General features: G+C 40.7%; 1 protein-coding gene and 1 long non-coding RNA gene across 6 annotated transcripts in view; one reads left to right on the top strand and one right to left on the bottom strand.

Moving 5' to 3' along the window:
- The window catches only part of TTLL5 (tubulin tyrosine ligase like 5), an 899,574-nt gene that overhangs the window by 26,637 nt on the left and 844,957 nt on the right, over positions 1 to 27,980 (top strand). For all 5 annotated transcript variants that reach the window (XM_069208446.1, XM_069208447.1, XM_069208448.1 and 2 more), the window contains exons 2-7: positions 2,048 to 2,087; positions 7,116 to 7,294; positions 12,348 to 12,454; positions 19,777 to 19,859; positions 21,763 to 21,869; positions 23,726 to 23,856. In XM_069208446.1, coding sequence (XP_069064547.1) covers positions 7,218 to 7,294; positions 12,348 to 12,454; positions 19,777 to 19,859; positions 21,763 to 21,869; positions 23,726 to 23,856 — 505 coding nt within the window. In that variant the 5' untranslated portion in view covers positions 2,048 to 2,087; positions 7,116 to 7,217. The remainder of the gene's footprint in view (positions 1 to 2,047; positions 2,088 to 7,115; positions 7,295 to 12,347; positions 12,455 to 19,776; positions 19,860 to 21,762; positions 21,870 to 23,725; positions 23,857 to 27,980) is intronic.
- Positions 24,600 to 27,980, bottom strand: part of LOC138260193 (uncharacterized) — a 331,452-nt gene continuing 328,071 nt past the window's right edge. The window contains exon 4 of the long non-coding RNA XR_011198832.1: positions 24,600 to 24,736. This is a non-coding gene — a long non-coding RNA (uncharacterized lncRNA). The remainder of the gene's footprint in view (positions 24,737 to 27,980) is intronic.

The following is a 27,980-nucleotide window of genomic DNA, read 5'->3' as shown; positions in this document are numbered from 1 at the left end:
CCATGATCTGAATCAGGGTTTAGTTCTTGTTTTGAGTTAGCTATATCTAGGCAGCAGCATGCAACAAGGATTTGAAGAGCAACAGACAAAGAGCTGTTGGGAAATGGGCAGTCTGTAGTTCCCAGTGTCTCTCAAGTTGTTTTTATGACTGTGAAATCTTAGCTGACCCAGGTAGGACTGAATACAGACAAGGCCTACATTATAGCAGAGTTCTGTCACATCCTCACTTGAGAGTTGACGTTAAAGTGCAAAAATCAGGCCTGGGGCACTCGACGCCTATAAGCACAAAATGGGCTAGTCCACTGTGGAAAATGTACCTTTGCCGCACTGCTAACACAACCACAAGATCCGTTTGGAAAAGGTCCTCCTCCACCTGCTCCGTCCTCCCCATCCCGCCACCCCACCACACTCCCCCCACATGCAGTTAAAGAGAAAATCAGCATCAAAGGCCACACCCACCACTTGGGTAACAAGTGGAATGGGGACACGCTAAACTATAAAATGTTACTCACTCTGTCTGCCAGGCCTTCCTTAAAGTTAGAAAGAGTCTTCAAGAGACTGGTACTAGAGACGGTCAGAGAAGGCCATGACTGGATGCACAACATCTTGGTTACTTCATATTGTCTTGTAAATCCTTTTTCCCCTCCTACAGGATCCCTGACATCTGTAGACCATGGCCCAAAGCTCCCTTTCCTCCACAGAGTTTCCATGGAGCGTGTGCCCATTACATGCCTATGCCACCCCATGGTCTGCCTCCTCCCAAATGTAGCCTCACTTATCTTTAATAAACATACTAAACTTCAGGATGCTTCTAGGATTGATTCTTTGGAGTTTTACGGTGAGGGGTACTTATGTACGACTGCTGTAGAGGAGCCTGACTTGTTATGACATCACACTAGAAATTGTAATCCAAACATTTAACTAATTTGTAAATCATGTAATCTAAGTTTAATTCTTTCTTTATGAATTAGAACTCTTCTTCCAAAATGCTTTCCAAATTTAGGGATATAGCGAAGTTACATGAATGGAGAGAGTTCTTTTTTCCATTAGTGGTTGTTTCACATACTAAATACACCATCTTACTGTGTTCCGGGTGGTTAAATAGATTTAGTTGCGTTTATGTACCCAATAAAGGTGGTTATCAGAAGTGTGGTATAGAAAAGCAGATTAACATATAAACTAATTTCTGTTCGTGTTCCTTAAGAGATTTTAATTGTGACTGACTCTCAAGATCACCCTAACTTTTTTCCTGAAGTTTTTGTTTTCATCTTTTCACATCCTTTTTTTGTTTAAAAATAGTTCTGGAGGGTTTGTTAATTGCATACTGCTGTTTCTAATCTGTATGTAATAGCAGAAACAAATAATATAATGTTTATTCACCAATGACCATTTGATTTTATATTTCCCTCCCTATTCTAATACTGCATATGAAAAAATATGTTCCTTGTTTGCCATTGACAGTTTGTTGGCATTTTGCTTCTTCTGCCATAATCATAGTTTAACAACCTGAAAGTTTCCATCAAAAGATTATCGAAAGGGCATCTGGCTTCTCTCTTAATCTGAACCCAAATAAGACTGAATTCATAGTTCTCCATTCCCGAAATCCTCTTGCCAGTGCAGATGTGACTGAACGCATTAATTTCCCCAAAGGTCAGCTACTCTGGCCACCAGTAACCAACTCTCTAGGTTTGTCATTTGAGTTCATTAAAATTCAATGTGTATATCAATACTATAACAAAATCAGCAATTTACCAATTGCACCTCCTTAGGAAAATTAAAGATTTCATCCATTTCAAGGACTTAAGATCTTCAGTATTAGTAATCACATATATGGACAGCTGTAAAGCCATCTTGGAAAGTCTCCCTGTAGCGAATTTTCTGGTTAGTAATCACGTAGGAATCGGTTGGTAGGTGTATGTGTTATTTTATTCTATATAAAGTGGAATAGTGGCTCTTGTGGTTAGGGTGTTCTCCTCTTTGTTTCTTCAGGATTGTGTTCTATGGGACTTGCTTCTCACTTTTCTTCTTGTTTCTCTTCGTCTCATAGGTGTCGGGAAGCGAATGCAAAGAGAAATAGAGAGATAACAGTAAGTGTCTTTTGCTACACTTTATCTTTCCCTGTTCTATCGCCTCCTGATTTTTCCTCTTTTGCTTCGTTCTTTTCCTTTCCTTTCTCCCTTTTCTTGGTTTGCAGTGTTGTCCTCTTCTCTTCCCTTATTGTCACTGTATCTGCTTCAATTTCTCCTGTCTTTCCTTTCTCTACTCTCTTTTCCTCCTTCCTTGCTCTGTCTTCTTAGTGTGGGTTTTCCCTATTACCCTTTCGTGACCTGGTCACTACTCCGCTTCCTATCTATCTGCTTTTTTAGGTTTCGGCTGGTTCTTGCTTTTCTAGTATGTGCTCATGTCTGTGCGCGGTGTCTTGCTGATCCTCTTATATACTGTTGTGATTTTTTATACACCCCGTGTTTTCCCAGTGCACAGTTGGTGACCCCGTTAATTTTACTCTCCCTCCTCCTGTCCTCCTGATCCTTGGGCCAGTCACCCCACACACCTGCTAGAAGCGTGGCGAGATCCAGTGTTCCGTCTTCCCGGGCTACTGTGGTGCTGGGCCTCCGTCTGGCACTGGGTCGCTCTCTTCCCGTTGGTTGGGAAGGAACCACGCCTCCTTCCTCCACATCCTTGTCGCCTTCGCGTCTGCTCCTGTCTCTGCTCCTTTTGACCTTCCCACGTCCCGCCACGGACCCGAAGTATGCCACCCATTGGCAGGAACGCCGGGTGGCGTCGGATCAACCCCGGCAGTCCGTCACACTCCCTAACCCCACAATCTCAGTCCTTCAAGCCACAGTACACCCTGCAGTCTGGGTAGACCTTCATACCTTAGTGGCTATATTAACATATTCCACTTTGTTGAAATTCAATGTAGATTCCATTATTATTTTAGATGTCAACTGATTATTTATTTTGCCCTTAAAGCTAAGATAATCCATGCAGTACCTCAATTTGTGAGTGGAAAAACTGCTCTTTCTATCATCCCTTTATATTTATTTAAGGAAATATCAATATCCTGTTTCACTCTTTTATATTTAATAAGTTATTTAATATAGCATAGGAAAAAAAGCACAAAAACAACACTTGGAAGAAAGTAAGAATTTGTGTTACCGTCTTGTCGACTTATGTCACCCTTAAACTGCTTTATGGTGAACTGTGAACAGAAATGAGAAAACATATGAGGGAATAAGAGAGACTTAATGAATAAAAAAAGATGTGTCCAGGGTTGATCCACATAGGGGAAAACAGATGCAATTCACTTAATTAATATCTGAGAAGTTAACAAATTAGTGGAGTAGAATACAGCTTTATAAAGTTAACATCATTAAAAGATTGTTGGGTCTGTTTCTAGAAGCTGGCCTTCAGAACAGTTGAGTCAGGCTCATGAGACTCTTGAAGGCACAGTTGGTGAACCGCAGTTGCATCTATTTTTCCTGCCATTACATCCGACCTCTTGCAGGATGCTAGTTTTTTCTCTACCTTTTATGTATCTGTGAAATCTGATTGTTGAATATTTTCAGCACCTTTTTATGTATCCAAGAAATCTGATAGTTGAACAGTGAATTCCCCTTATCATAAATTTGTGAATGAATGAGGTAGCAAATTCTCTCCACTATTCAGAGCTTCGAAATTAATGGATTGGTTGGTAGGAAATTTGAATTATTCTACTCCGTTTTCTCTGTCAGAGTGCATGAATATTTGTGCATTTGTTTTTTCATGTGTCCCTGGGTGACTGTGGGTATTTTTCAGATGGCTGTTACCTCTTAGTATTTCATCTGGACAGAGATGTCCAAGTAGTATTGTAATTTTATAATAAATTAAGTGTTGCTGCAGACGTGTCTGGCAGTTGCTATTTTGGTAGCAATTGAGCCTGTAACGTACTCAGAACAACTCCTTTTTTTTGTATAAAATTATCAGTGAGAGTAAAAGGGAATACTAATTTAGCTTTATTTGCATTTAGTTACATTTTGACAGGGCTAGAACTGAGTAAGAAAAAAGTGAAAAGACAATGAAAAGTTACACAATAAAAATGATTAGTATTGTTAAGTTAGGCAAAGCAACAAAACAAAAGCATCTTAGTAAGGAAACAAGTGGCTACATATTCCGGAGTTGTACATTTAGCTATGTGTAATAAAGTTAATGTCACTGGGTTATTACGACTAAAGAATATGAATACATAATTAAATCGTGCACATGGAGTTTGTGCGTATTTATAATCCAATACAATGAAGCGGCAGACATTCATCAATTTTATGCTTATACAAGTTGGTTTGAAGAAAGTAATTTTGTGGCCAATTACTGTTAATGGTGAACATACTATGGAAATTGGTGCCCTCATCCTAGGACAGCAGTTTTCTGTTTATATGCCAAGAGTGTGGAATTTAATAAAATAACTACTTGTCCATGGGAAAGGTAGCTTCATAAATCTTTTTCTCCTATAAAAAAAATCGACTTGTCCCTTTAGTGCCATGTAGTGCAGTGATAAATTATGGAAGCAATCTCATTATATAAGAGCTTTGATAATAGTCTCTTTGATTATGCCAGGGCTCATACTATGGTAGGGTTTGAATTCTAGGAATTTCTGAATTTTGCCTCCTTTACACAGATCTACGTACCAAGACTGGAGGTAGAGTTAAGCAGCAGTTCCAGGGTTGGAATGCACCTTGGAGTCTGTGCAAACCTGCTAACTTTCATATTTTAAGGGTTTTCACCAGCTCTTCTGTGATCATTTCCAGTGTTGAGAAAGGTTGGAAATTTACTTCTGACAAGGATCAGAAGTAAAACTTCTTTCAGGGGAAGAAAGTAGCTGGAGGGAAAGTGAACTTGTAAAACACTCAACAGATTTTCCCATGAGCAAATCTACATATGCATATTTTCTCCTACTAAAATGCAGTTCACAAAAACTTTATAGGAGTATGATTTCCTGGCCTATTTCTGTAACTTATTGTGAATTCATGAAAGCTGTAAATCTGCACTAAATCAAGGGTATATATCATAGATGCAGTTTTTTTACTTTAAGAATTGGGCCCCTAATTAGGTTTTGAGTTACCCAAGACATTTTGGGCGTCATTACATGTTTGGGGACAGGAAGGCCTGTCTGTCAAACTTCTGATGGGGAGGTTGCAGCCTTACTGGCGACCTCCCCGCTGGATCTATTATGATTTTCCCGCTGGGCTGAAGGGCGGCACCTTTCAGCCCAGCGGGAAAGTGGCTGCAGCATTGTCTGCAGCTCGTAGTTGAGCCAGCGGCAATGCTTCCGCCCACAGGGGACCCCAGCACCCTTGTAATGGGCACTGTCTGCACAGCAGACTGGGCATTACGAGGGTGCTGGGCAGGGGGGCCCCTGTTCTGGGCAGTGCGGGGCTCCACCTCTACCCACCTGCACCTGTTCTCCGCCAGCCTTTTCATGGTGGTGAAGCTACCATGAAAAGGCTGGCAGTGAACCAGGTCATAATCAGCAGCCACCCTGGCTGATTGTGACCTGCACCGTGGTCAGCCCGTCGGGATCACTGATCCAGGCGGAGACAGCGATACACTGGCGGTCGGACCGCCAATGTCGTAATGTGGCTGTCAGACCGCCACAGCAGTGACGGTCCTGACTGTCTATTGTTATTGAGTCTGGCGGTCTAGTGATCGCCAGACTCGTAATGAGGCTCTTTGTTTTTATTAAAATTCTGTCTGTCTGTCTATAGACTGGCTTCACTGTGAGCAGCAGCATTCTGCTCTTTCTTAAGGGGCATATCAGCATACAAAATTGTTTTGTTCAGTGCCAGAGACTACTCTGACAGTGTGCTTTTTGAGGCCAAAAAATATTATTGCTTGGTGCCAATCTTTGTTACAATGGTGAGGGCCTGGCAGCTCCCACAACATTAGAGTTTTACAAAAACCATGTCAAAACTAGACACGGATTGATAAAACCAAAAGTCTGACCACCAATGTTAGACCTATTGGCTTTGCCAATGATTGTTTATTTTCATGTTTGTCATCATCTTGTTGAGACCGGTTGCACTTATTTTTCCATTATAAATATTTTTTGGGAATGCTAGCTTGTATCAACACATTTTAGTAGCTGATGCTTCAAAGAAGTGGTACCTAAAACTTCACAGCAGTTTAGCAAAACATTTTTTACTTAATTTCATTTATTGTGGACATTTAACCTTAAAGCAAAGACTCATTAATCTTGCTTTCAAGCTTCTGCAAACGTGCATCTTATCAGAGCTTTCTGGGAGCATTATACATAGCCTCATATTGTTAAACTTTTCAAACGTGTGTACACATTTTTATACTGGGACCACTGCATGCAGTGCAGTCCAAGCTTACAATAATTCCTTATAGCACTCCCCCCTAACAATAAAGGCTTTGTATTAATAAACCATAAATACAAGCATCATTAACCCATGGACACAAATATTACTTTAACTGCAGGCGGTGCCCTTCCCTGAATCATACTGTGGTACTCTAAACTGGCAGTCAAATGGTTTGTGCTGTAGTGGTTTGGCTCTTCTTGTCCCATACACAAAATAAGTATGAAAACTTGTTGTCCTTGACGCCAAACAATATGTCCTGGGAATCGGGCTATAAGAATTACACATCCCTGTATGCAGTTGGCATTTACTTGTGCTGTATTCACTGGGCCTTCATTTAGGGTACACTAGTTGCTGGGCAAGACAGTGTTCCTTAGTCTCTCGGCAGGTTAAAATCATTTCTAACCAGGCCTTGTATCTTGATTCCACTATTTTATTGTAGGTGCTTCTGGGCATTGCTTTTTTGTGGGTTATTTGTTGTATTGCATGGGCTTAGTATTGTCAATGTAAGAGTAAGTAACAGTTTCTGTATGAGGTATGTGATGGACGTGCAGGAATTTCAGGGGTATATTTTGGTCTGCAGCATCCCAGGGACTCATCAGATTGTCAGGGTTGCCGTGTGTAGTACCTGTTCATGGTTGAGTGTTCACTTGCTCTCCATACAGCACAAACCAGGGGTTGGGTTTCCACTGAAAGCCTTTAACTTGTTATTGTTTGTCAATTGCTATTTTAAATTTAATGTCTCCTTCGCTGTGCATTAAGGTCTATCCTGGCCGTCTGACTTTTCAAACACCTCTGGTGAAGGGTCTGGACCTGCAGTACTCAGAAAAGTTTCTGCTGACTTTATGAGCCATTCTGCTAACAATGCCTGCAGGCATGACCCGGGAGCTGGAGGACTCTGCACCTGCTTCAAGCGAGGAAGAAGACGAAAAGAATGCAGAGTAAGTAAATGAGATGAAACAATTGGGCTGCCTTTGTTAAAAGGAAAACCATTTTTCAGCTGTTGATAACTTTTATTTCCTAAATGGAGCACTGTGTTGTCGATGAAAGGTTCTTTCACAAATTCACATTCTTCCGGCTGCTTATAAACTCGCCAAATGTTTCAACCTTTTGTTCGAGAAATACAGTAGGTGGTAGGTTACATCCTGTCAGAGAGAAGTGCCTATGCTTATCATAATGTGCTGGTAATAATGTGCATATCCACCAATATATATCATACACTGCCAGTAGGACAGTCACTTTAGTATGATACAGGGTGACTCGATGTCCATAATTGCAGATGTCGGACTCTGGGGCTACTTTCATCGGGTATGTTTCTTGCTATGAATCTTTTCTGAAGCTGTGGACTGCCCATACATTTAGGCCCTCATTATGAACCCGGCAGGAAAACCCTCCGAGTTCGGCTCTAGCGGTCTACAAAAGATGGCCAACCCATTGAAGACCCCGCCGGCCACATTACTAACATTCCGCTGGGCAGCAGCACCCGTCGCGCATATCACTGCCCTGCACTGCCAAGTGCATGGGCAGTGCAGGGGCCCCCAGGGGGGCTCCGAGGCACCCATTCTGCCAGCCTTTCCCTGGTGGGGTAAACCGCCAGGGAAATGCTGGAGGAAAAAAGGTACATTATCCGTCCGACAGCGCTGCCCTGACGGATATGTAACTCCGCCATCGCCAGGCTACCTGGCGCCGGTAGCGGAGTTATGCCTGTGGCGGTTCTGCTATGAACATAATATGGTGGTCCGGACTGCTATGCCGTAGGCGGTAATTACCGCCCTTGCCGGCATGGCAGTCCAGACCGCCATGTTCATAATGACCGCCTAAATCTCTACATAAATTGCAGTATCTCTACGCAAGTAAAACACTATGAAATTAGATTAATAAGTTTAAAGTAATTCGCCTTGGAGTTGTAGAAATTGTCTATTGGGTCTATTTGGAAGCCCCTATTCGTTAGATGGTCCTTTTTTGTACACATATGTAGTCCTGAGGATGGTCTCATGAATGTTTATTGTTTAAAGACCGAAACATCAACAGCTTACACATCACCCCATATAAAGTAGAACTATTTGTATTACAATCCTTTGTATTCCTATTCTGGTTGCGAGGCTGAATTGTATTGTTCACCACATGGGACCTCCTATGAATTCAAATATATCAGAAATGTGTAAGTCTTATTTGGTGGCTTGTTTTATACTTGTGACCTTTTATTTGTTTGTTCTTCCTAGTTTTGTATAGAATGTATCCAAATGTTTTCGTGGCATTATTAAAACTATTGATTTTCATACTTTAACACAGAATACTTGCCTAATGTTTTTTCAATGCCTTCAATAATTCTTTCTATATAAATTATAGTCATCTATTGATTTGGTTTGATTGAACCCTCAATGACGAATTAAAAAAGTGATAGAAATTAATTTAAATAATTCCTTCAGGAGTTTCTTGTTAATCAGATAATTTAGAAAACTGTAGCATCGAGTCACTAATCGGTAGCATGTACAAGTGGTTACAAATAACAGTAGATGAAAGCAGGCTTAGTGGATACCTTTGTAGAACACTCACATAATAGGTGAGAAAATTCAACATCATGTTTTATAAACTAGGTTTGCCAATGTGGTATTAGGAATCCTTGTTGATGGATAAAGACGATGATACATAAGATTGGAGGTCAGTTATTACTTAAAAAAGACCCCCATTAAGACTGAAGCAACTCTGATACACAAATTACTTAGATAGAAGGGTTTCCTGAGGAGAGGCAAATTTGTCACCCAGTAGCTGCCCCCTCATTGCCAGTAGGTGGGAGGATGAGAAATTGTTAATCTGAAGCAGAAACTGGAAGGAATGGATAGCCTACCCAAGCCTGGAAAACTGATATACTACATAAAGACTCCTGCACCCAGATGTAAAGACCAATTGAACAGGATAAGAAATTTCAAATCGGAAATCTGAAACCTTTTGAGGTGAAACTGTATGCAATGTGTTCCATTGTGCTCTTACGCAAAGTGCTTTGGGAGCATGATAGACACTGAAATGGAGGGCTGGAATTCCCTGATAAAACACAAGGGAAGAGTAACTGGTCAGGGGAATAGCATCTGTTTGTTCAGTAATTAAGTAGACCATTACACTTTAATAAACACAGATAGGCCTTACTGGTCAAAATGACAAGAAACTCAGCAGTAATCTTTGTGATGTGCTAAAGATTATACTGAGAGAATACTACTAGGAATGGAAAAATAAGTTTGAAACTCTGGTGCATGAACATAACTGACTGGACCTATAGCTGTATCTGTGAGGATCTGGACCAATTGGAACGAGACTTGGTGCATGAAAAGATGTTGTAGAGCAGATGGGCAAAAAAGTACTGCAGGGAAACTACTGCAAAACAACAAACCTCAGAATGTACTGAAAGATGTGGAAATGGAGTCAGCAGAAACAATATGAAGGAAGGAGTGGGTGCGCTTATAGGTTTTATTTGATCTTGGGAGTAATCAATTTGACATTGATGAGCTCAAAGCGAATAGGCTCATTTCTATCCTGACAGAAGCAAGAGATATTATGGTGAAAATAATCTTGTCTCAAGAAAGAGCCAATCCCAATGAGAGCACATTACCAATGAATGTTTCACTTTCAGAAAAACACAGACATTACTGCACAACGTACCCCCTTGCTGCTGAGAAAGTGAAAGACCCTGACACCAATTGCTTACATCCTGAAAAGCGGGAAAATACACTTTTGTCAAACATTTGCATGTGAACCTAAGTAGGAGAAAAGAGCCACAGCGTACTACAGTGAAGGGGGGAATGTGGATTATTGAAATAACATCTCATATTACTTTGAGGGCCCAGAGATGAAAATGGAAAACATGAGAGAGTAAACCTCCACGAGTGCAGTGTTAAGGATATGGGATTTTCCTAATTGGTACAATATGAGTCTTGGGCTCGTGAATAAGAAATGTGGGTTTCAGCTGGACTGTTTCAAGACTTTGCATTGTACAATATGAACATTGGCCATAGTAGAATGTGAGAAAGAGGGCGCTCAAGAGGTTTGACATGCAAATTCATCACTGCGCTGAAGTGATTGACCATACATTAGGTAGCAAGATCGCAAAAAAAGCCCTTGGCCTACATGCCTCAGGTGGATTCCAAGAATGTAAATCAGAAGAATCAATATTTCAGTATCAGTGAATGGGAGTGTTTCAGAGATGAGGGTTCACCTAGGTTGCTGATGAATGGTGATGATAGATACAGTCCCTTGGGGGAAAAGAAGAGGTAAACCACAATAGAAGATGAGGTAGTGAACTAAGCATGAATTAGTAGGAGAGCTGCAAAGCGAGTTGAGTTTTGTACAGAGTGATCTTATGGTTGGGGAAGATTTCCAGTGCCTAGTTACACCAGTAGAGAATGATGACTGGGAAAGTTTGATGGGATAGTGCAATCTTTTCAAATACTTTAAGTAAATTTGAAATAACTGAGCCTGCCCGCCTAGAGGTGTAGGATTCTGGCCTCCTTGAGAGACAGTTAGGCAGAGAAAATAATCCAGTCACCTTCTTGTACAGGGTTATATATCAGCTCCTACCAGGACTCTATGCCTTATTGCAGTATGACAACCATTTATGGTGGATAACAGAATTTGAGATAAGAGGGAGCTCTATGACTCTCAAATGTTAAAGAGGGAAGAAGTGATGTACCTCCTTGTAAGTCATTCATTTTTGTTATTTTTTTCATGTAGAATGCAGTCTGCAACCTCGATGCCTCCTTCGAGCTATATAAGAATATCAATACTGCTAAAAACAACGATGATCATTTTTAAATCAAAAGTCTCGTGGCACTGCACCAGAGCAGTGTATAAAAAGAAAGAATACAATCTGTAGAAGCTCCAAAGTTAAGGGAGAGGTAGTTCTGCAGTCGGGATGTACAGTTGCTTTTGTATTAGATGGTTAGTAACACAATGATAAGGCACCTTATGTGCAAGGGTTTTTCTCTGAATCTTGTGGCAGTCTGATTTTACTATTCACTACCTGGGTTTGATAGTACATAGCACTGTTGTTACAAGGCCTCAATAACTACTGCATCCAAATTGTAAAGTCAAGTTAACCACTTTGTACACTTGGTCCTTTGCTGGGGAACATCAGAAAAATATGGACCGTTTAAAGAACAACAACAGGTTGTCAAATCCATTGTCCAAATGTGAAGGAAATCATATGCAAAAGCAAGAAGTATCAAGATAGAACATCAACACATACATTACTACCAGGTGCAACAGTACCAAGTTTGAATTGTTCTAATTGCAGCACAGTTATTAAAAGAAACAGCATACAAATTTCACATACTCTTCAAACGTTCAAACCTAACAACACCAACAACTGTATCTACCTTCTGAAATGCCCTTGTAGAGAAATCTATCTGGGGAAACCTGAACACAAAATCCGAAATAGATTATGTGAACAAAGATGCAACATACGGTCCTCCCTGGACCGGAAACGAGCATCCTGGGACCGATTTCGGGGTATTACCCCTCATCAGCCAGTGACACAGTGAGCAAGGAACCCACTTCTGGGCATACCCTGGCCACACAGGGTGAACATCGCAACACAACAAGATGATTAAGTTTTTGATTATGCAGCCAAAATTATAATCTTCATTATGCAGCCAACTCCCTTCATTGTCGTTTTTATGCACTTTAAAATCTACAATGGGTGTGACTGAAATGACAGGTCATCTGGTTCAAGGTTGTATGTAGATGGACCTCAGTCCTGGAATTGGAAGGGGCTTGTGTACTAGATCATTTTAGACGGGGTATTATGAAATATCGATGTGGGCCTCTGTATAAGATTGTTGGTGGATGGCACAGGTGTGTGTGTGTGTGTGTGTGTGTGTGTGTGTGTGTGTGTGTGTGTGTGTGTGTGTGTGTGTCCGTGTCCGTGTCCATACTGAATTGCCAGAGTGTTGGGTAACTTTCAAATTGACTCAGCTAAGCTTTTCAACCTGTTTGTTTCTTCAGTTCTAATGCATGCATCCTCTGGACTGGCGGCTCCAGAAAGATTCCCATCATGGTTTTTCATGCAGAAGCCATTCTTATGAAGGAAAGCTCCACACGGCACACTGGAGGTAGGTAATTCTGGGATTCGACTTGGTTGGTGGTAGCTAATGTTGATTCTACTGCTGCAGGCTTAGGAAGTTGCTTGGAAGAGAGTGATGCTTCTACCGCAGTGGAACGATTAGGATTATGTAGCTGGATGGTGGTGAGGGCAGTGCTAGCCAAAAGGGGTGGATGGAAGTGATGGTTCTGTCCTGGTGGGATGGCTTAAGGTTCTGTTATTTCATTGTAGTGAGTTGATGCTGCTTGCTTGGGTTGCTGTTTGCCAGTGAGCAATTCTGCTATTCCAAAGTGCTAATATGCATGAGTAATGGTGCTAGCCCACTCTACCAGTCCGAGGTGGTTGATGACACTATCGTTTTTGCATGGCTGAATTTGAGTAATGCTGCTATCGTAGCAGAAGATTATGATGATGCACACGTACACTGGTTACGGCCTTCCCCCTATGTTAATTTTTCTTGATGACTGATCTCTAACTCTAAGAAACATCAGTCTGAAGGGACAAAAACACAAACTACTAAGAGCAACATGTACAACATTTAGAAATTTTGATTTCTTATTTGCGGTTCTAACCTAATCACCATTAGGAAACCTAAATTTGTAATGTAAGAAAAGTTACAAGTTTTCAATAGTGATTCCTAATGGGTCGCAAATTGACCTACCTCATGAATATTAATGAGGTCGCAATTTGCGACCCAATAGGAATGATACCCATCGCAGGAATGGTGGCCTTCTGGGGTCAGCAGACCACCATGTCTGAGATTGCTTTTTAATAAAGTTTAAATGCAGCCTGTTTTCCTTAAAGGGAAAGAGGATGCATTTAAAAAAGGAAAATTAAACTTTGAAGTTAATTTTTTTAAGAGTAGGCAGTGGTTCATGGGACCACTGCCTGCTTTTAAAAAAAAAAATTCCATTCTCAAAAGGGAAAGTGCCCCTTGGGGACCCCCTTCCCATTTGCAAATGGATTACCACCTCCTTCAATCACTCGGTAAAATATGAATGTTTTGCGACCGTAATTTGATCCCAAACATTCTAAATTCCATTCAGATTTGGTATTTGGAAGGGATGCCCTAAACATGCCTATTCCAAATACTGAATCAAAACACAAATTGCAATTTGGTAAAGTGTTACTGAATCGCAGTTTGTGTTTTGCACATATGTAAAACTATTTTTGCGGTCGTAAACAGTCCGATCGAGAATCAGTTAGTCAATCAAGAATTAATCAAATAAGAGAAGAAAAGTTAGCAGAAGGGAGCCACCACGTGATCTTGATCCTGAATAAACACTGACATGTCACTGCACAGCAAACTCCCACCATGGATGAGTAGCTTGTGTATTCTGCAGTCGAGTAGAAGCTCAAAGGAGATGGCCTTTTACCTGCCAGGCACGCTACACAATCAAGTTGACTGCACTGCAGCATGCTGGCTTCAATGTAAATAGTGCCCAGTAATCTTGGTTTACAAAACTACTGTATCCCAGCTGACATTGTTACAATGCAAGTAAGTCATGGCCAGAGTTGCCGAAGCATGGCTGTGAACAATGCTGCCAACAGCTGTTACTTTCTCCTGAAAAACCCTCATACAGGAAAACATCAGTGCAGTCCTTGGTAGAATATTTAGCAATCATCCCTGAAACACTCTTGGCCATTCTCTGTTGGGGATATATCATCCCATCTCTCTGACTAAAGCTTTAATACCATCATTATCATTCTATCCTCTGGTGTCACTTCCAAAGGCAATTTTTATAGCATGCTTCTTGAGAGGTGTTTGAAGATGATAATGTTGCTAACCCATGGGCTTGATGGTTTATACTACTGCTAGCGATGTGATGGTCTGGAAGTGAATGTTGCTGCTAGTCAGGTGGGCTAGCTGATGTTTCATCAATATTTATTTTTGAACACTTGTGGTTTATATTAATCTTTAGTGCACAGAAAATTATGACACAATGACAAAATCTGTGGGAAAGGTATCAAGCTTTCAAAGTACAGGTTTTCTTGAAACAAATGCTAGTACCACTTGAACATGTATGCGTATCACATGCAAAAAGCAGACTACAAAAATGTATAGTGAAAATCTAGACAATGTAGAGTATCTTAAGGATTTGGAAGCAAAATCTAAACACATTTTTTTTTCAGTTTCTTCTGTCACACAATCTATTTTGTCACTTTAGCTTTTACTACACGGCCCATTTTTGGTCAGACTTTGTGACTCCATCTTACACTGTGTTTCTAGACACACAAGTGGCAATGGCACTCGGAGGTTGCTTAGACATTGATATTTAAACTATATAGATCAATACAACACAATATACACATAAAAGCAAAACACTTCCTGACGTGCTTTTTGCAATAATCTTCCCCACCCATCACTTTACTCTCATTTTCTGCATCTTTCAACATCTTGTGTGAGGATAGATATTTGTCTTTCATGGCTTGGATTAATGCAGGAGCAAATTGTCTGATTTCATGAACTGTAGTTCGTGACAAACTTATCGTTTGGTTGTGATTTTTATTTAATTGGCTTGTCAGTCCTCCTCTTTGTTTCCAGCTTTCACTCAAATATGTTGCAATGACAGTTGTAAGATCAGAATTATTGTCTGAAAAAATGTATATCAATAGTTACTTGCCCTTGGAGGACCTCATTTTCCTTGGGTCAGATTGTGCTGAGTATTTTTTGTCCATCTTCACCTGAAGTTAAAGTGCTGTCTAGGTTGGTTGAATGTGATGCTTCCAGCTCAGTGAGCTTGTTTCGTACAGGTGGTACTTTTAAGGGTGATTGGATTTATGTGTATTGCTAGCTGGGTGATATGATGCTACTCACTTAGAGAACTGGCTTCTGGTGAGTGTTTCTGAAAACCACCTGATCTAGTTGGAGGGAAATGAGGTGGAACATAAGGAATTGAAGCAACATTGGAATACCTGGAGGTGGGCTTTGCTGCTCACACAGTGGGGTGCTGGGTGGGGCTGCTTGCACGGTTAGTTATTTTGAGATTTGTGATGCTGCCAGCATTGTGGACTGATTGGAGATAGATACTTCTACCTAAGGTATTGATTGGAGGCGGTTGATGCATTTAGTCAGCTGAACTGTTCGATGATGGATTGTGCCAGTCAGACAGGGAACTTGTAGGACTTGGTGATAGCTCAGTATTCCTTTTGAATGTGGGTGGTTCACTTCATCCAGTGAAATGACTGGAAATGAATGGCACTGATCACCCAGTGGGCTTCTTGTTAGTTGATGATGCTTTTAGCCAAGTGTACTGGTTGTTGCATGGCGTGAATGCCCATTTTTAGGTCTTGGTTAGAGAGTGCTTGCTCTCTCTCTCTTCGAGACATGTTGTATATATTTTGTGGGCTTCAGCCCACCTATAGGCTTCCCATTTCCTGGCTCCATCGTCACTCTCCTATTATTTCTCCCCGAGTTGTCCATGGCATGCATTTGTTTTGCCTCTTCCTGTGTTTAGCCGTCCCAGAGAGCAGGGACCAAGTACTATATCAGTCCACTGGTCACCATTTTAGCTTCTGTTATAGGAACTACTTTTTTCTTTGTTGAAAAGCAATTCACACGTTCTTTCCTGTTTTCACTCCCTTTGAGCTCCGGTTCGTTTCTGTAAAGAGGCCTGTAAATCTTGTTCTTATCTCGTCACATTTGCTGTGCATTCAAAGACCAAAATCAAATGTCAGATGCTGTTTTCCGAGGTCACCTGTTCCGTCTCCCAAGCCCCCTCCTGCTTCAATGCTTGTTTTTCTTTGCTTTTGCCCTAACTCACTGCTCGCCATACCTTTTGGATTGTCACAAGCTTCGATCATAATATTGATTCTGTTATTTTAATCAATAGTGTGTCTTTATGCACAGCTTTTCATCTGCATGCGGCGCCATATTTGTAGGGGAAGGCGCACCTGTGGGTATGCACAGGAACGGTGCTCTCTTATTTGTTCTCCCCACCGCTGTTGGTGCAGGCCAGTGATGTGTGACATACTCGGAGTGCACTTTGCGTTCACATCATATACTTGTGGTGCAGGATGCCTGGTGGTTTGTGCACACAGTCTGCGAGCTACGGAATGTGTTCCCATCATAACTAGTGGTGCAGGATGCACCATGGAGGCATGCAAAAAATTCTGTGCACGCTCTGGTGTCTTCACATCACATTTACTAGTGCAGCAAGGGTGTGCAAAAACCGTGTGCAATCTTTCCAGTTTGGGAGCCACAAGACATCAGAGGGTATTTTGTGAAATTATACTTGCTCATGCTTATACTGGCCAAAGACAACAGGTGTATGACAGTGTCACGCATACAAATTCTGCACGTACCAAATGGTAATACATGTACACTGAGCGGAATACACACCTTTCCACTACACTGTTGAGTTCTACATTATAATAAACTTCCAGCCATTATAGTGAGCTGGGCCTGTGTGAAACTTAGTCACCCTGCCTCCACCCGCTTGGGCATGTAATGCCTTACTCAAAGCCCAAGATGACAGGCTCCTTCACCCTTTGTAAAAGCAGAGAAATTTACATCATCCCCATCTTCCTGTTAGAGTACCTGGTACAAAGCTTCAAATGGAGATGCACTCTAGGGTGATAACACATAGCAGATGGGCAGGATCCATCTAGCTGCTCAAGTCACACTTCTGCCTGCCTCCAGGTTTCCCACAGACCCCCAGCCAGCCAGTATCTCCCCACAGGCATCTTTGGGCCATGTGCCCCTGCCCAGATACATCTGTCAGACATGACAGGGTAATTCTCGCAGATAGGCGCATAATCCGTGTTTTCCAGTCAGGCTGGAGACAAGAGTACTCATTTTTAGAAATGTTGTTACGAAGAGCCAGAGATCCGGGGGTATGTATTGCTTAAATTAAACAGATGCATGCCTTCTTTGGCCCAGCCTCAGCAACGTAACTTTCAGGAAGTGCTGCAGATGCTTCCTAAATACAAAAGTCCCTCATATTTTGAGGAGTATGTGGGCTGCTCTGCTATCTGAGAAGCAGCCATGCATACCAGAGGCTTCTTGTAATCCAGGCAGTAGTTATCATGTGTGTTTAATATCTCCACGTTGATGTTGCTGTTATTTTGCTCGTCAATACAAGCCTCCGCTCTGTGTCCCATGGTCTCGGCTCCACTGTGACCAACACACTTCGCACCTCATGCCTGGTTTCCTGCAGGGAGGGGCACGAAGCGGGCACCTGATAATTAAGTTGCCATTTCCAGGAAAGCACCTCTAGGGTAGTCATTGTTGAGTTGCTGCGCATTTGTTTTTGTCCAGCATTCCTTTTTTATTCTTATTGTTATTTTTATTTATTTATTTGTTTTGGAGTTTTTTTAATAGCTCAGACTTAGCCTGAAGGTAATGTTACACTTTATATGAGCTGATGAGCACCTGTTATTATAAAAGGGCGCATTCATTTTTTCTGTTTTGCAGGCACCAGAAGATTAAGTGATTTTCCCTGAATCACAGGATGTTTCTTTTGTGTCAGTAGCTATAAATAACCCACGCAGGAGCCATGCCGCTCTCAGGTCAAAGAAGAACATTGTATGGGAGGCACATAAACTAAACAACTGCACAGTGCTGAGTTTGCCAAAAAATGGATTTGAGAAATATTACAATACTAGTAAACTAGGCAAGCTAATAAAATAAAGGACACAAAACCAATACTTGCCAGTGCTCATCCTTTTTTGCATTTTTTGCAGCGTTTCCTGTCAAGTGTCCTAAACTGTGAATAAATGAGTGTTTTGCTATGATTATCTTCCCTATTTGGGTATTATATATTATTCAGCGACTCAACATGTGCAGTGAGCACACAAGGTGGTCATTCCTGAAATTTGATGGGCTAACCAATGTTTGTGCATGCCTATATTAAATGGCAGACAATCCCACAAACATATCTCCAACACAGGATTACTTGTTTATTGCCATGCACAACTATCTATATATATATATATATATATATATATATATATATATATATATATATATATATATGTCCCAGAAGAAACCGTGTTCCGATAAACAGACACTCACACGTCACACTTCCGTCTTTGTCAAAGCCAATGTGTGACAAAGACAGAAGTCAAAACTTGTCAGCTTTGTGAATAAACTTTCTGGTACTATTGTCCCTGGCCAGGAGTGCGAGCGTCTGTGTTTATGGGAACACAGTTTCTTCTGGGATTTATGAGCGGATCCTGGTCAACGCGGCCAGCACTGTCCGCATTATAGCATTGTTTTTCTTCCGGCATGCTGCATAGAAGCCACTCTGCTGTACAACATGGCTAAAACACATTGAGAAATCAATATCTCTTGCATAGGCAAGACTTATTGACTTTGCCAATGCTTGTTCTTGCAATGCAGTTATGGAGGCTTCAGAAAGTCACTGTGAAAAAAGCTGAAATTCATAGAGGACAATATGTGCTGATGATATTGGTCATTTCAAGGCTGCTGCAATATCTGTCTAGGATCTTGGCTCCACTTCATACTGCATCACATTTGATGCACATCCTTTTAATTGTTTTGTGCGAATCTAAGGTGTCACTTTAATGATATTTCATCTCTTTACTGTAGGAGTGCTAGTGGACAGCTACTATTTGACATGTGGATTTTAGAGCACATAGCACCCCCTAGTCTCCCACGCCTGTTTACAGTTAACTTGTGTTTCTGCCTTTTATAATTGACTTTTTTTTATTTGTTTTTTTTTATGCAAATGTATTTTTTTATTCCAGAAACAATAAGACTTATGTTGTTGTTTTAATTAGGTCTCCCCACTGAGTCAGTATGTGAAAAATAGTTGCTAGAAGGTTGGCTGCTTTAAACCAGCCTCCCTTTGATCTTGATTAATAATCTCCCTCTGCTTTCAGTACTGTCAGATCAGTGATGGATTATAACAGCAATTAATCTATTAGAAAGCTATACTTTAAGCAGCAAGCAAAAGATCAGCATGACTCAGTTCGCACCTAGAAAAATACTGGAACATATCTGCATTTTAACTCACCATTTCTTCGGTGATATAATTTCCACTTTCTTTGCTTTCTTACTTTGTCCAATACCATCACTAATGTCACTGTATTAACTATTTGTTTTCAGTAAGCAGAGGGTAGGAACATTTTTCACTAGTACTTTGAACTTTGGGGCTTCCCGGCAGTGATGGATAAAGCTGATGAGTCTTTTGTGTACTTCATGTTGCCGAAGTATTTACTCAGTTCCGCATTGCCTCATGTGTGTTCCTCTGAAGAAGTGCAGCTGTTAACCAGTCTCATCTCTGAAAAGGACAGGGAGTATAGCCTCTTATCTGATTCTTCTACCTTACTCTAATATTTAATATTTGTATGTTTTGTTCTTTGCAGAGCGCTATCACCTAGGCTATAAGATCGTTCGCACTGATAGTCGGTTGGTCCGCAGCATTTTGGACGCCCATGGTTTTCAAGAGGTATGTAGCTTTGAGGTTTTTTTACTGTGGTGTATGGCATATCAGAAGTCTGTCCACCCAATGATGCTATGCATTCCACTTCCAGTCAAGTGATTCGCTCAAATTTAGTTTGTGGGTCCCCTTCTTCTCAGAGGGTTGTTCAGTCCTAGAGGATTGTTCAGTCCTAAAGTGTGCCACCATTCATCTGGATGTGAAGTGGGAGGCAACTAGACAATTTGTGCAGCATTTAGAGATGCAGCTGGAAGAATAAGAGATCTACTTGAAGAGGGCCCATAGGTTAGTGTTACTGTTTTGTCTTCGCTCCTTGCAATTCTATTTCATGGTTTGATGAGCATATCTAGAGATGACAAGGTTTTCAGTTATGTTCAGATAAGTTGTAGATAAGATAATGAACTGCTGGATGCTTGAAGAACATGTCCCATCAGGTTATACATTACAGGTAAATTACAGATATGAAGGATAAGTTATCTTGCTTTTATCTCAAAGTGGGAAAGACTGTGAGGGGTAGGTTTGAGGGTCGCATACGCAAAATGTATTGCTTGTCTGAGAGTTAGTTGGTCCTGATTTTGGGATAAAACAGGGCTTTATTGTTTGCCTGAAAATTGGCAGTCCTTTTTCTTTAGGAAAGTGTCCCAGACCTTGCATGTACAGGCAAATGGCTTCAGTAATTTTAAAGGGGGGGGATTAACAAGAAAGGAGTCATTGTATTGTTCTCACCGTATAAAAAGCTTCTCTGATCATTTTGTTGACTACGGTTCGGAGTGTGACCTCTGAATCCATGATCATGGCAAGGTGCTTTACCTCCTGTGGATGTGTTTGATTAGCGAAGCAGGAGGGTGCCATCTCATATACCAGTAAGAAGGAAGTCCTTTGAATTGTTCGTCTGAAATTCCTTATTTCTTCTCGGCGATTTGGGTATAGAGTAAATGAGAGCTAAGGACCTCAAATAAACCCAGGTTTCTATTTGACTGCCCCTCAGAAATGCAGCATTTAGTCTGTAGTGTGTGATTGCTACCTGCTTATTTAACCTGTGACTAAATCCTGGATTCTGTTGAAAGAGACACAGTGGTTAAGCTGATAAGAACAAACAGTTTGAGGGAAGGAATACCAGTACTGATTTTAATTTTGTAGTGACTTTGGAGACACATAGCTTACATTGTGGTAAGAACCTATCAATTTGTAATGGCATGTTGACCGCACAGCAGCAATAGGTGATTTCCTGATGGTAAGCTCTTTGTTTGGGATGATATGGGTTTTTCAATTGGTGGTCTTAAGTGTGTCATAGGTGCATACATTAATATTAAGTACAGGATAGCAGATTGCTTTTAGTGCCTCTTTTTAAGATTGAGCTGCTGACATAGGTAATGGACCTAATGGAATCCTATGGCTCAAGGTGCCACTGAGTAATCAACCTGAGTCAGGTGGCACCCAGAATGAACTAAAGCATGCCAACATTGTTGATGGTCATGGTAAATGCTTCATTGGTGGTTATAAAGACTAGCCACGAAGAAGTATGATACCTTCCAATCATAGTAGGTATTGTTCATAGCAGAGGCTACTTGTGGTGGTAATGTTGCTGTTAGTCGAGGGGCTTTGGAATTCCACTGTATGGGACACCCATTGCTTAGTCTTGGGGACACGTCCTTGGCAGATTTGCTCACTTAGTCTTCCCTTACATTATGTGTTTTATTATCACCTTCTACGTAGGATAATTCATCCTATTGCCTCTTTTACGGGGCATATTTAGGCAACAGTGCCATTTTTCTTGCTTGGTGTGGTGTAATCGAACAGCTACCATGCATTCAGAGTAAAATAGTCTCATGTCCCGGAGCAGCATCCAATTTGGAGGAACAGTGCATGCATGGTCAGTCGACTGATTCCTCAACCTCTTATGTTCCATCAGGTACCTCAAAACAGCAATGATTTCAATCTCATGTGGACTGGATCCCACCTTAAGCCCTATCTTATGCGTAGTCTCTTGGAGTTCCAGAAGGTCAACCACTTCCCCAGGTAAGTGCTGTAGTGCCTGAAAAACACATGTACCAATGTTCTTGCATCCCAGGAAAAAAATGGTGAGAGTAGGAAGCAACAGAAAAAGAGAATGAAAACAAATGGAAGTGAAAAGGGAAGAAAACAAGAACAGGGAAACATTGAAAGTGTGTGAAATGAAAGAAAGTGAACAAGAATATGTGTGAAATGAGAGGAGTAAAGAACAAAATGAGCTGAAGGAAAACAAGGTAGTAAAAAGGAACAGAAATGTGATCAGAGTGGGATATGAGAGAAAATAAGGATATAATTTGAAATGCAACATATAAGAATGAATGAGAACAAAAAGCGGCTGAGTCGTGAGCAGAAGAGAATATGGTCAACGGTGTCAAGCTAGAGAAGTAGAACAGGGTAAGAAATGAGAGAATGAGAAAAAAGTGAGATGTGTGAAAAAGAAAAGAACAGACTGGGAAGTGAACGAAAAATAGAATGGTAAGTGGAGGAGGACAGAACAAAGTGTAATGCAAGAAAGGGAGAGAGCAAGTCAATAATGAGAAGTGGGTGAGGAGAAGGACGTAAATTGGATTAGAAATGATGGAAGTATATAACAAAGAAGTAAGAGATGAATGGAATAAGCTCAGAGTAGAAAGGTGAGAAGTAGGGGAACAAAGTGAAAAAGAACAGAGTTGTAAGTGTGGTATGATGAGATTAGGTTAGGAGCATAAAACATGCTGAGACGTCAGAGAGAAAGGAAAAATTTAAATAGGCTTGAAGAAAGAATACGAGAACCTGGTGGCTAGTGTATGATTGTAGGGAAGAAGGGAGAGATTGGGTGTGTATGTGTGTGCATGTGTGTGTTTTTGTTGTTTTTTTCTGTTGCCCTGGTGGGGCTTTACATCAGTGGGAGTGTCCACTTTGTGGAATGTCATCTGGATTTTTTGAATGTCACTATGGAGCTGCATACCTTTGTTCATATTTTTGAACTGTTTCTGTGCATTATGACCAGAAGCTAGTGTTTATCAATACTATTCATGTGCTGTTTTGTGTGCTTTGTAACCATGTGCTTTTCGCGATAGTGTTCTGTGCCTTCTCTGTTATGGGTAATTGTGCCTCTGTATCTGGTAGTTTCATAGCTGTGTATGTTGTATGGGTTCTGTATCATTCACTGGTTCCCGTAACTTTGTTGTGTGGGTTGTTGGGTCTCTTCTATAGTAGCTTTGGATGTGGATTTGGGACTCTGTCTGTTGCTGGGAGCTGTTGTCTAACGGCTTTTTCATGGAATGCTTTTTGTTTGTAGTCTTTGTTCTGTAGCTGACTTTATCTCCATTTTGCTGCCATAAGCATGTGTGGTGTTGGATTTTGTGTTATTAGTGAACAAATGAGTTTTCGTTTTGTGCCTTATACATGTGCTAGTAATGTAGCTCTGTAAGATTTCCACTGGCCGTAGCTTTGTATTTTGCGAGTTTGGTCTGTTGCAAGTGGGTTTAGCTTACTGCATGGTGTGGACCTGTGCCTTTTGCTGATGGCTCTAAATTGTGGGGTTCCATGAGTGTAATGTGGCTCTTTGAGGTGAAGTTGTGGCTCTATGTTGATTGCTTGTAGTGTAGTGTATTTCTGGTGCTCATGGGGTGCTCATCGCTAGTGAGTATGGCTGTTATTTTCAGTGTATTGCAGTATATTGTGTTTTGGTTGTGGGATGTTTTTGCTGAGACCTGCAGCTCATTGTGTGACCTGCTTTTATGATTGGAAGCGCCATGTTTGTTTCTCAGGTTCGTGTGTTGAACGTGCCTTTGTCTGGATTATACACTGTTGTTTGTGTCTTCTTCTCAGTCTGTCAGCAATATTCATCTGCAGCTACATCTGTATTTGTGTACCTGCAGGTCCTACGAGCTGACCCGGAAGGACAGACTGTACAAGAATGTCCATCGGATGCAACAGGCCTATGGGTTCAAGAACTTCAATTTTCTGCCTCAAACATTCATGCTTCCGACAGAGTACCAGGATTTTTGCAGTGAGTGAACAGACAGCAGTAACAAACCCCTCTGCATGATTTTGTTTAGGGAGTGGAGTGTTTCACGTAAAGCCAGATCAATTATGTAAATGTCTGTATTTCAGAGGAAGCTAGGGCTAGAGGAAGGTAATTATAGAGCCTGTAATGTACTTTTGTTTTCATGGCTGTACATTTAAAGCACTAAAATCAAATTGAGGCCTGATGGCATGAAATAATTATTTTGTTCTGACATGTTTGTGAATGTTGAAATGTAAGTGAGTGGGATTATCGCTTCACATCATATTAAGACCGTTTACAACAGACTTATTTTCTTTAACTACTTCCGTGAAGCAATACAAACCTGAAGGTATGGCTTTCTGACTCCTTAAAAATGGGGGCCGTGGCAGTGTGGTGCCTCAGTTCAAATGCTTATTATCATAGGAAAGGCAACAATGGGCCAATGTCATGCACATCCCGTTTGTCTTCCAAAATTTTATTTTTAATTATTGGTGCTCTTACGTTACAACACACCTGTTGCCCTGATGTGAAAAGTCTAACCAGAAAATCTGTTTATATTGCTAATACCAACATAAGGTAATGGAGCACTCCAAAAACAATATATAAATAGTCAAAAATCAAAAGTTTGGAAAAATATTTTGCTGTATTTTAATTTAACATGTTCATTGAATAAGAAGACCACACTCATAGAATCCAGTGAAATGGCATCAATTTACATAGACTCACATTTTTCCTATATCAATTTTACACATAGTATGATTCTTGCGATGAATTATGATTTTATCATAATATGAGTGATGGTTGTGATCTTTATACGTCTTCTTAGTCAAGTTGGAGAATCAGCCGACACGTGTTTCGTCCCAAATAAGACACTTCTTCAGGGCTGATAATAAAAAGGAACAATATATTTGCAAACACAAATGATCACAAGTCAAACAATCTTGTTGTGTCTGACCACTTAGTATTACATACATTGTGATCATTAAATCACCATTAGTAGAATCTACAGCATCAAGAATTATTGACCAGATATTACATATGTTTTAATCACCAAATCACCATTAATGGAATCCATAAAGTTAAGAATCGTTGAACTAGTACTAAAAGTATTATCATACTGAAAAAAGTGCCAAATAAGTGCCGAAAGAAAGGGGAAGAAGGAGACAAAATAAGATACTCTAAAACATGAATCTAGTCCAACCTTCTTAACGGTGAGAAAGTATGTCACATGCTCCCAACTACTGGGTTTGAGCATATCATTAGTGAATTGATAGTCACGCAACCAGAAGGAGGTCCACATCAGAAGATGTAAAAAAGTAAAAGAGTTAAAATAGCCCAAAGCGTCCTAAAGTGACTCAATATGAATAAAAAACAAACCTTACCAATAGCCTGTACACAAATGTGTAACTCAAAAGGTTTAAAAAGTAAATATAAATCCTGATAACCTGTATGATAACATGAAAAGAAAGGGAAAAGTATACATTCTTTCCTAAAAATGCCATAATTAATTTTGCCAATATGTGTAAAAAGGCTAACCTCCAAATTCCGAAATATATAAGTCAAAAAGCCTTCATAGCAAAAAGTGAGACAGACCTTCTTAAAATATTGAAGGTCACCCTTATTCACGTTTCAAATAAGTACTTTTCAGTCAAGTCAAATGCCCACATTTCTGAGTAGCGACCAATGGAGAATCTTGGTAATCCTCCTCTTTAACATTTCTTTGTAAACATGGAAGAAAAAACACAAAGTCTAAATCAGCCAGAAATCTCAGGACCAAATAAATCAAACCCAAGAGCAAACTACTAGAGTGAAAATTAATGGAATGAACAGTTAATCCACTTTCCATAAATTTATTTTAGAGACTTCCATAAATCTATCTTATTAACAATCCAATTCGCTTCTTATATGAGGAGTATTGTGCTACTTGATACGTTCATAGACTGCAAAGAATCATTCAAGCAAGTACACCATATGTATAATGAGGGAGCAACAAGAAAAAAGGAGTGTTTCTCATTCGACCTTTAATACTTTCACTGCTCTCATTTCTAGATTCACAGCTTTTTTAATCATATATAAACAATTCCATTTCAAAAGTGTAACTTACATAAAGAGCCGGCATGTCCCTCGGCCGGAGAACAGTGCCTACTGGGTGTTCTGTCCTCGGAGTGCGCTACAAAATCGTAAGTGGCCTCCCGGTTGTACGTGTGTTGCATACGTTCTGTACGTCATGTGTCACCAAACTCCTAGGCAACGACCCAATGCGTGCTTACGACATTACAAATGCTTCACATTTTGATAAACATACGTTCCTGTTGTTGTGTGTGTTTTGGTGTTGGATTATTTTGACCGCCCAGTAGGAATGAAGCCCTGCTCAGCTGTTAACATAGCAGTCCGAGGTGCACTAATCCCACAACCTCTGAATCCCTTCTTCTCATGTTAGTTGACAAGTCAGCCGTGCACTAGTGTTGGGACAAAAGAGGTTTAGGGTCCTTGCATGTTTTACAGGGATCTGTCCATGAACATCGCATAGAGGTTTAATCGTAAAGTGGCAGCTTTTCTTTTCTTGGCTTTAAAAAGACCCTGAGTAGTCCGATATGATATAGTGACATAGAAGTGTCTCAGCTGCAGTAGAGCACTAAAATAGATGAAGCTGCAGCAGCCAGGCTAAGAAACAGTGTCAACCACCTCCTTATATAGGAGCTCAGACAGACTGAAACCAGTGCTTTCTTTCACAAACCTGTAGGAATGTCGCAGCTGGGGCACTTACCTGTTATAGAAATGCCTACTGGCTGCTACGAACACCCAGAACAATCTTTTACAGAGCGATTTTCACACTCATATATTATACTTACCTGTGGGTAATGAGCATTTGAGGACAAGTGATCTCCTTTTCAGAAATACTTATTTTTTCCCCTTAAGAATTGGAGACCCCTTCCTCAAATTACCATTGCAGGGACTCCACCTGAGAAACGTGAGTGGGTCATGAGCCATGTGCTTGACTGTCTTTTGACAGGGACCCTTCATCCAATATAAATGTTATGCAGGCTTGAAGGCCAGATATATTATTAGCCAAATCTTTCCCTACTATAATCTGAAAGTATTTCTCATAAAGCAAGAAGCCTACTGTAAGCTGATATGCCTATCTCGATTGTAGAATGGGCTACCAATAAGGGTAGTTACAGGACTCTGGTGTTATCTCCCACTCCCATACTTGTCCAGTAAAACATCTGCTCCATATGTGTTACTTGATCACAGATGTTCCATGAACGGGACATTGTGGGATTTCTTGAGAGCTGTCACACCTTGATCTGCAATTGTTTGGCCTGACTGATTGCCTTGCAACTTTTTTACTTGTTTAATCCACTATTGTTGTTGCTTCTCCACCTATTGTGCTTTAAAAGTAAGTTTCTCTCTTTGCAGCTTCTTCTGTTTTTTTGCTTCTGTAGTTCTAATTTCTTGAGCCTGATATTTATCTTTGAATCACAACAGTCTGAACCAGCAAATGTCTGCACAGCTGCCTTTGAGATTCGTTCTACTTCTCAAACTTCCATCGCTTCCTTTGGGGCTTTGTGCCGTCACTGTACTCAGATGTCCCCTTTGTGCTTGTCTGCCTCATGAATCTTGTCCTAAAGGGTATACATTCATACTGACCTTAATACAGGACTATCAATAATCCAGAGCAGTAATAAATTCAACAGTGCAGCCATTTTCTGCCTCTAATCTAGAACAGGAATTATGAGGTTGCCTGGATGATTTCACTTTCAGCAGTAGTACCTCAGGGACCTGGCTCAGATAATACAGAAAAACGTATACAGATCTACCACTTCACTAGAAAGTGGCAAACGTGCTAGCTTATCACCAGGCACCAAATATGAGGAAAATTCTGGAGGAGTGACAAATGTGCACATGGAACAAGAGCACTATAGTTGACTGGCCCTTAAGGGCTAAGAGCTGTAAGAGATAGAAATGCTTTGTAAGAAGAACATGATGGAATTGGCATATGATTGCAGACAGACTTGTGTTTTGCAGTACACAAAAAAGAGTCTTGGGTATGGAATCTGTAAAAAGGAACACACCATCCTGGGAGCATGCAGGAGTAAATCGCCCAAGTCATTCAGTGCAGTTAG

This window comes from Pleurodeles waltl, chromosome 9, assembly GCF_031143425.1.
Source record: "Pleurodeles waltl isolate 20211129_DDA chromosome 9, aPleWal1.hap1.20221129, whole genome shotgun sequence".
Lineage (NCBI taxonomy): Eukaryota > Metazoa > Chordata > Amphibia > Caudata > Salamandridae > Pleurodeles > Pleurodeles waltl.
Note: the sequence above shows the minus strand (reverse complement) of the source record. Positions and strands in the feature narration are given on the sequence as shown.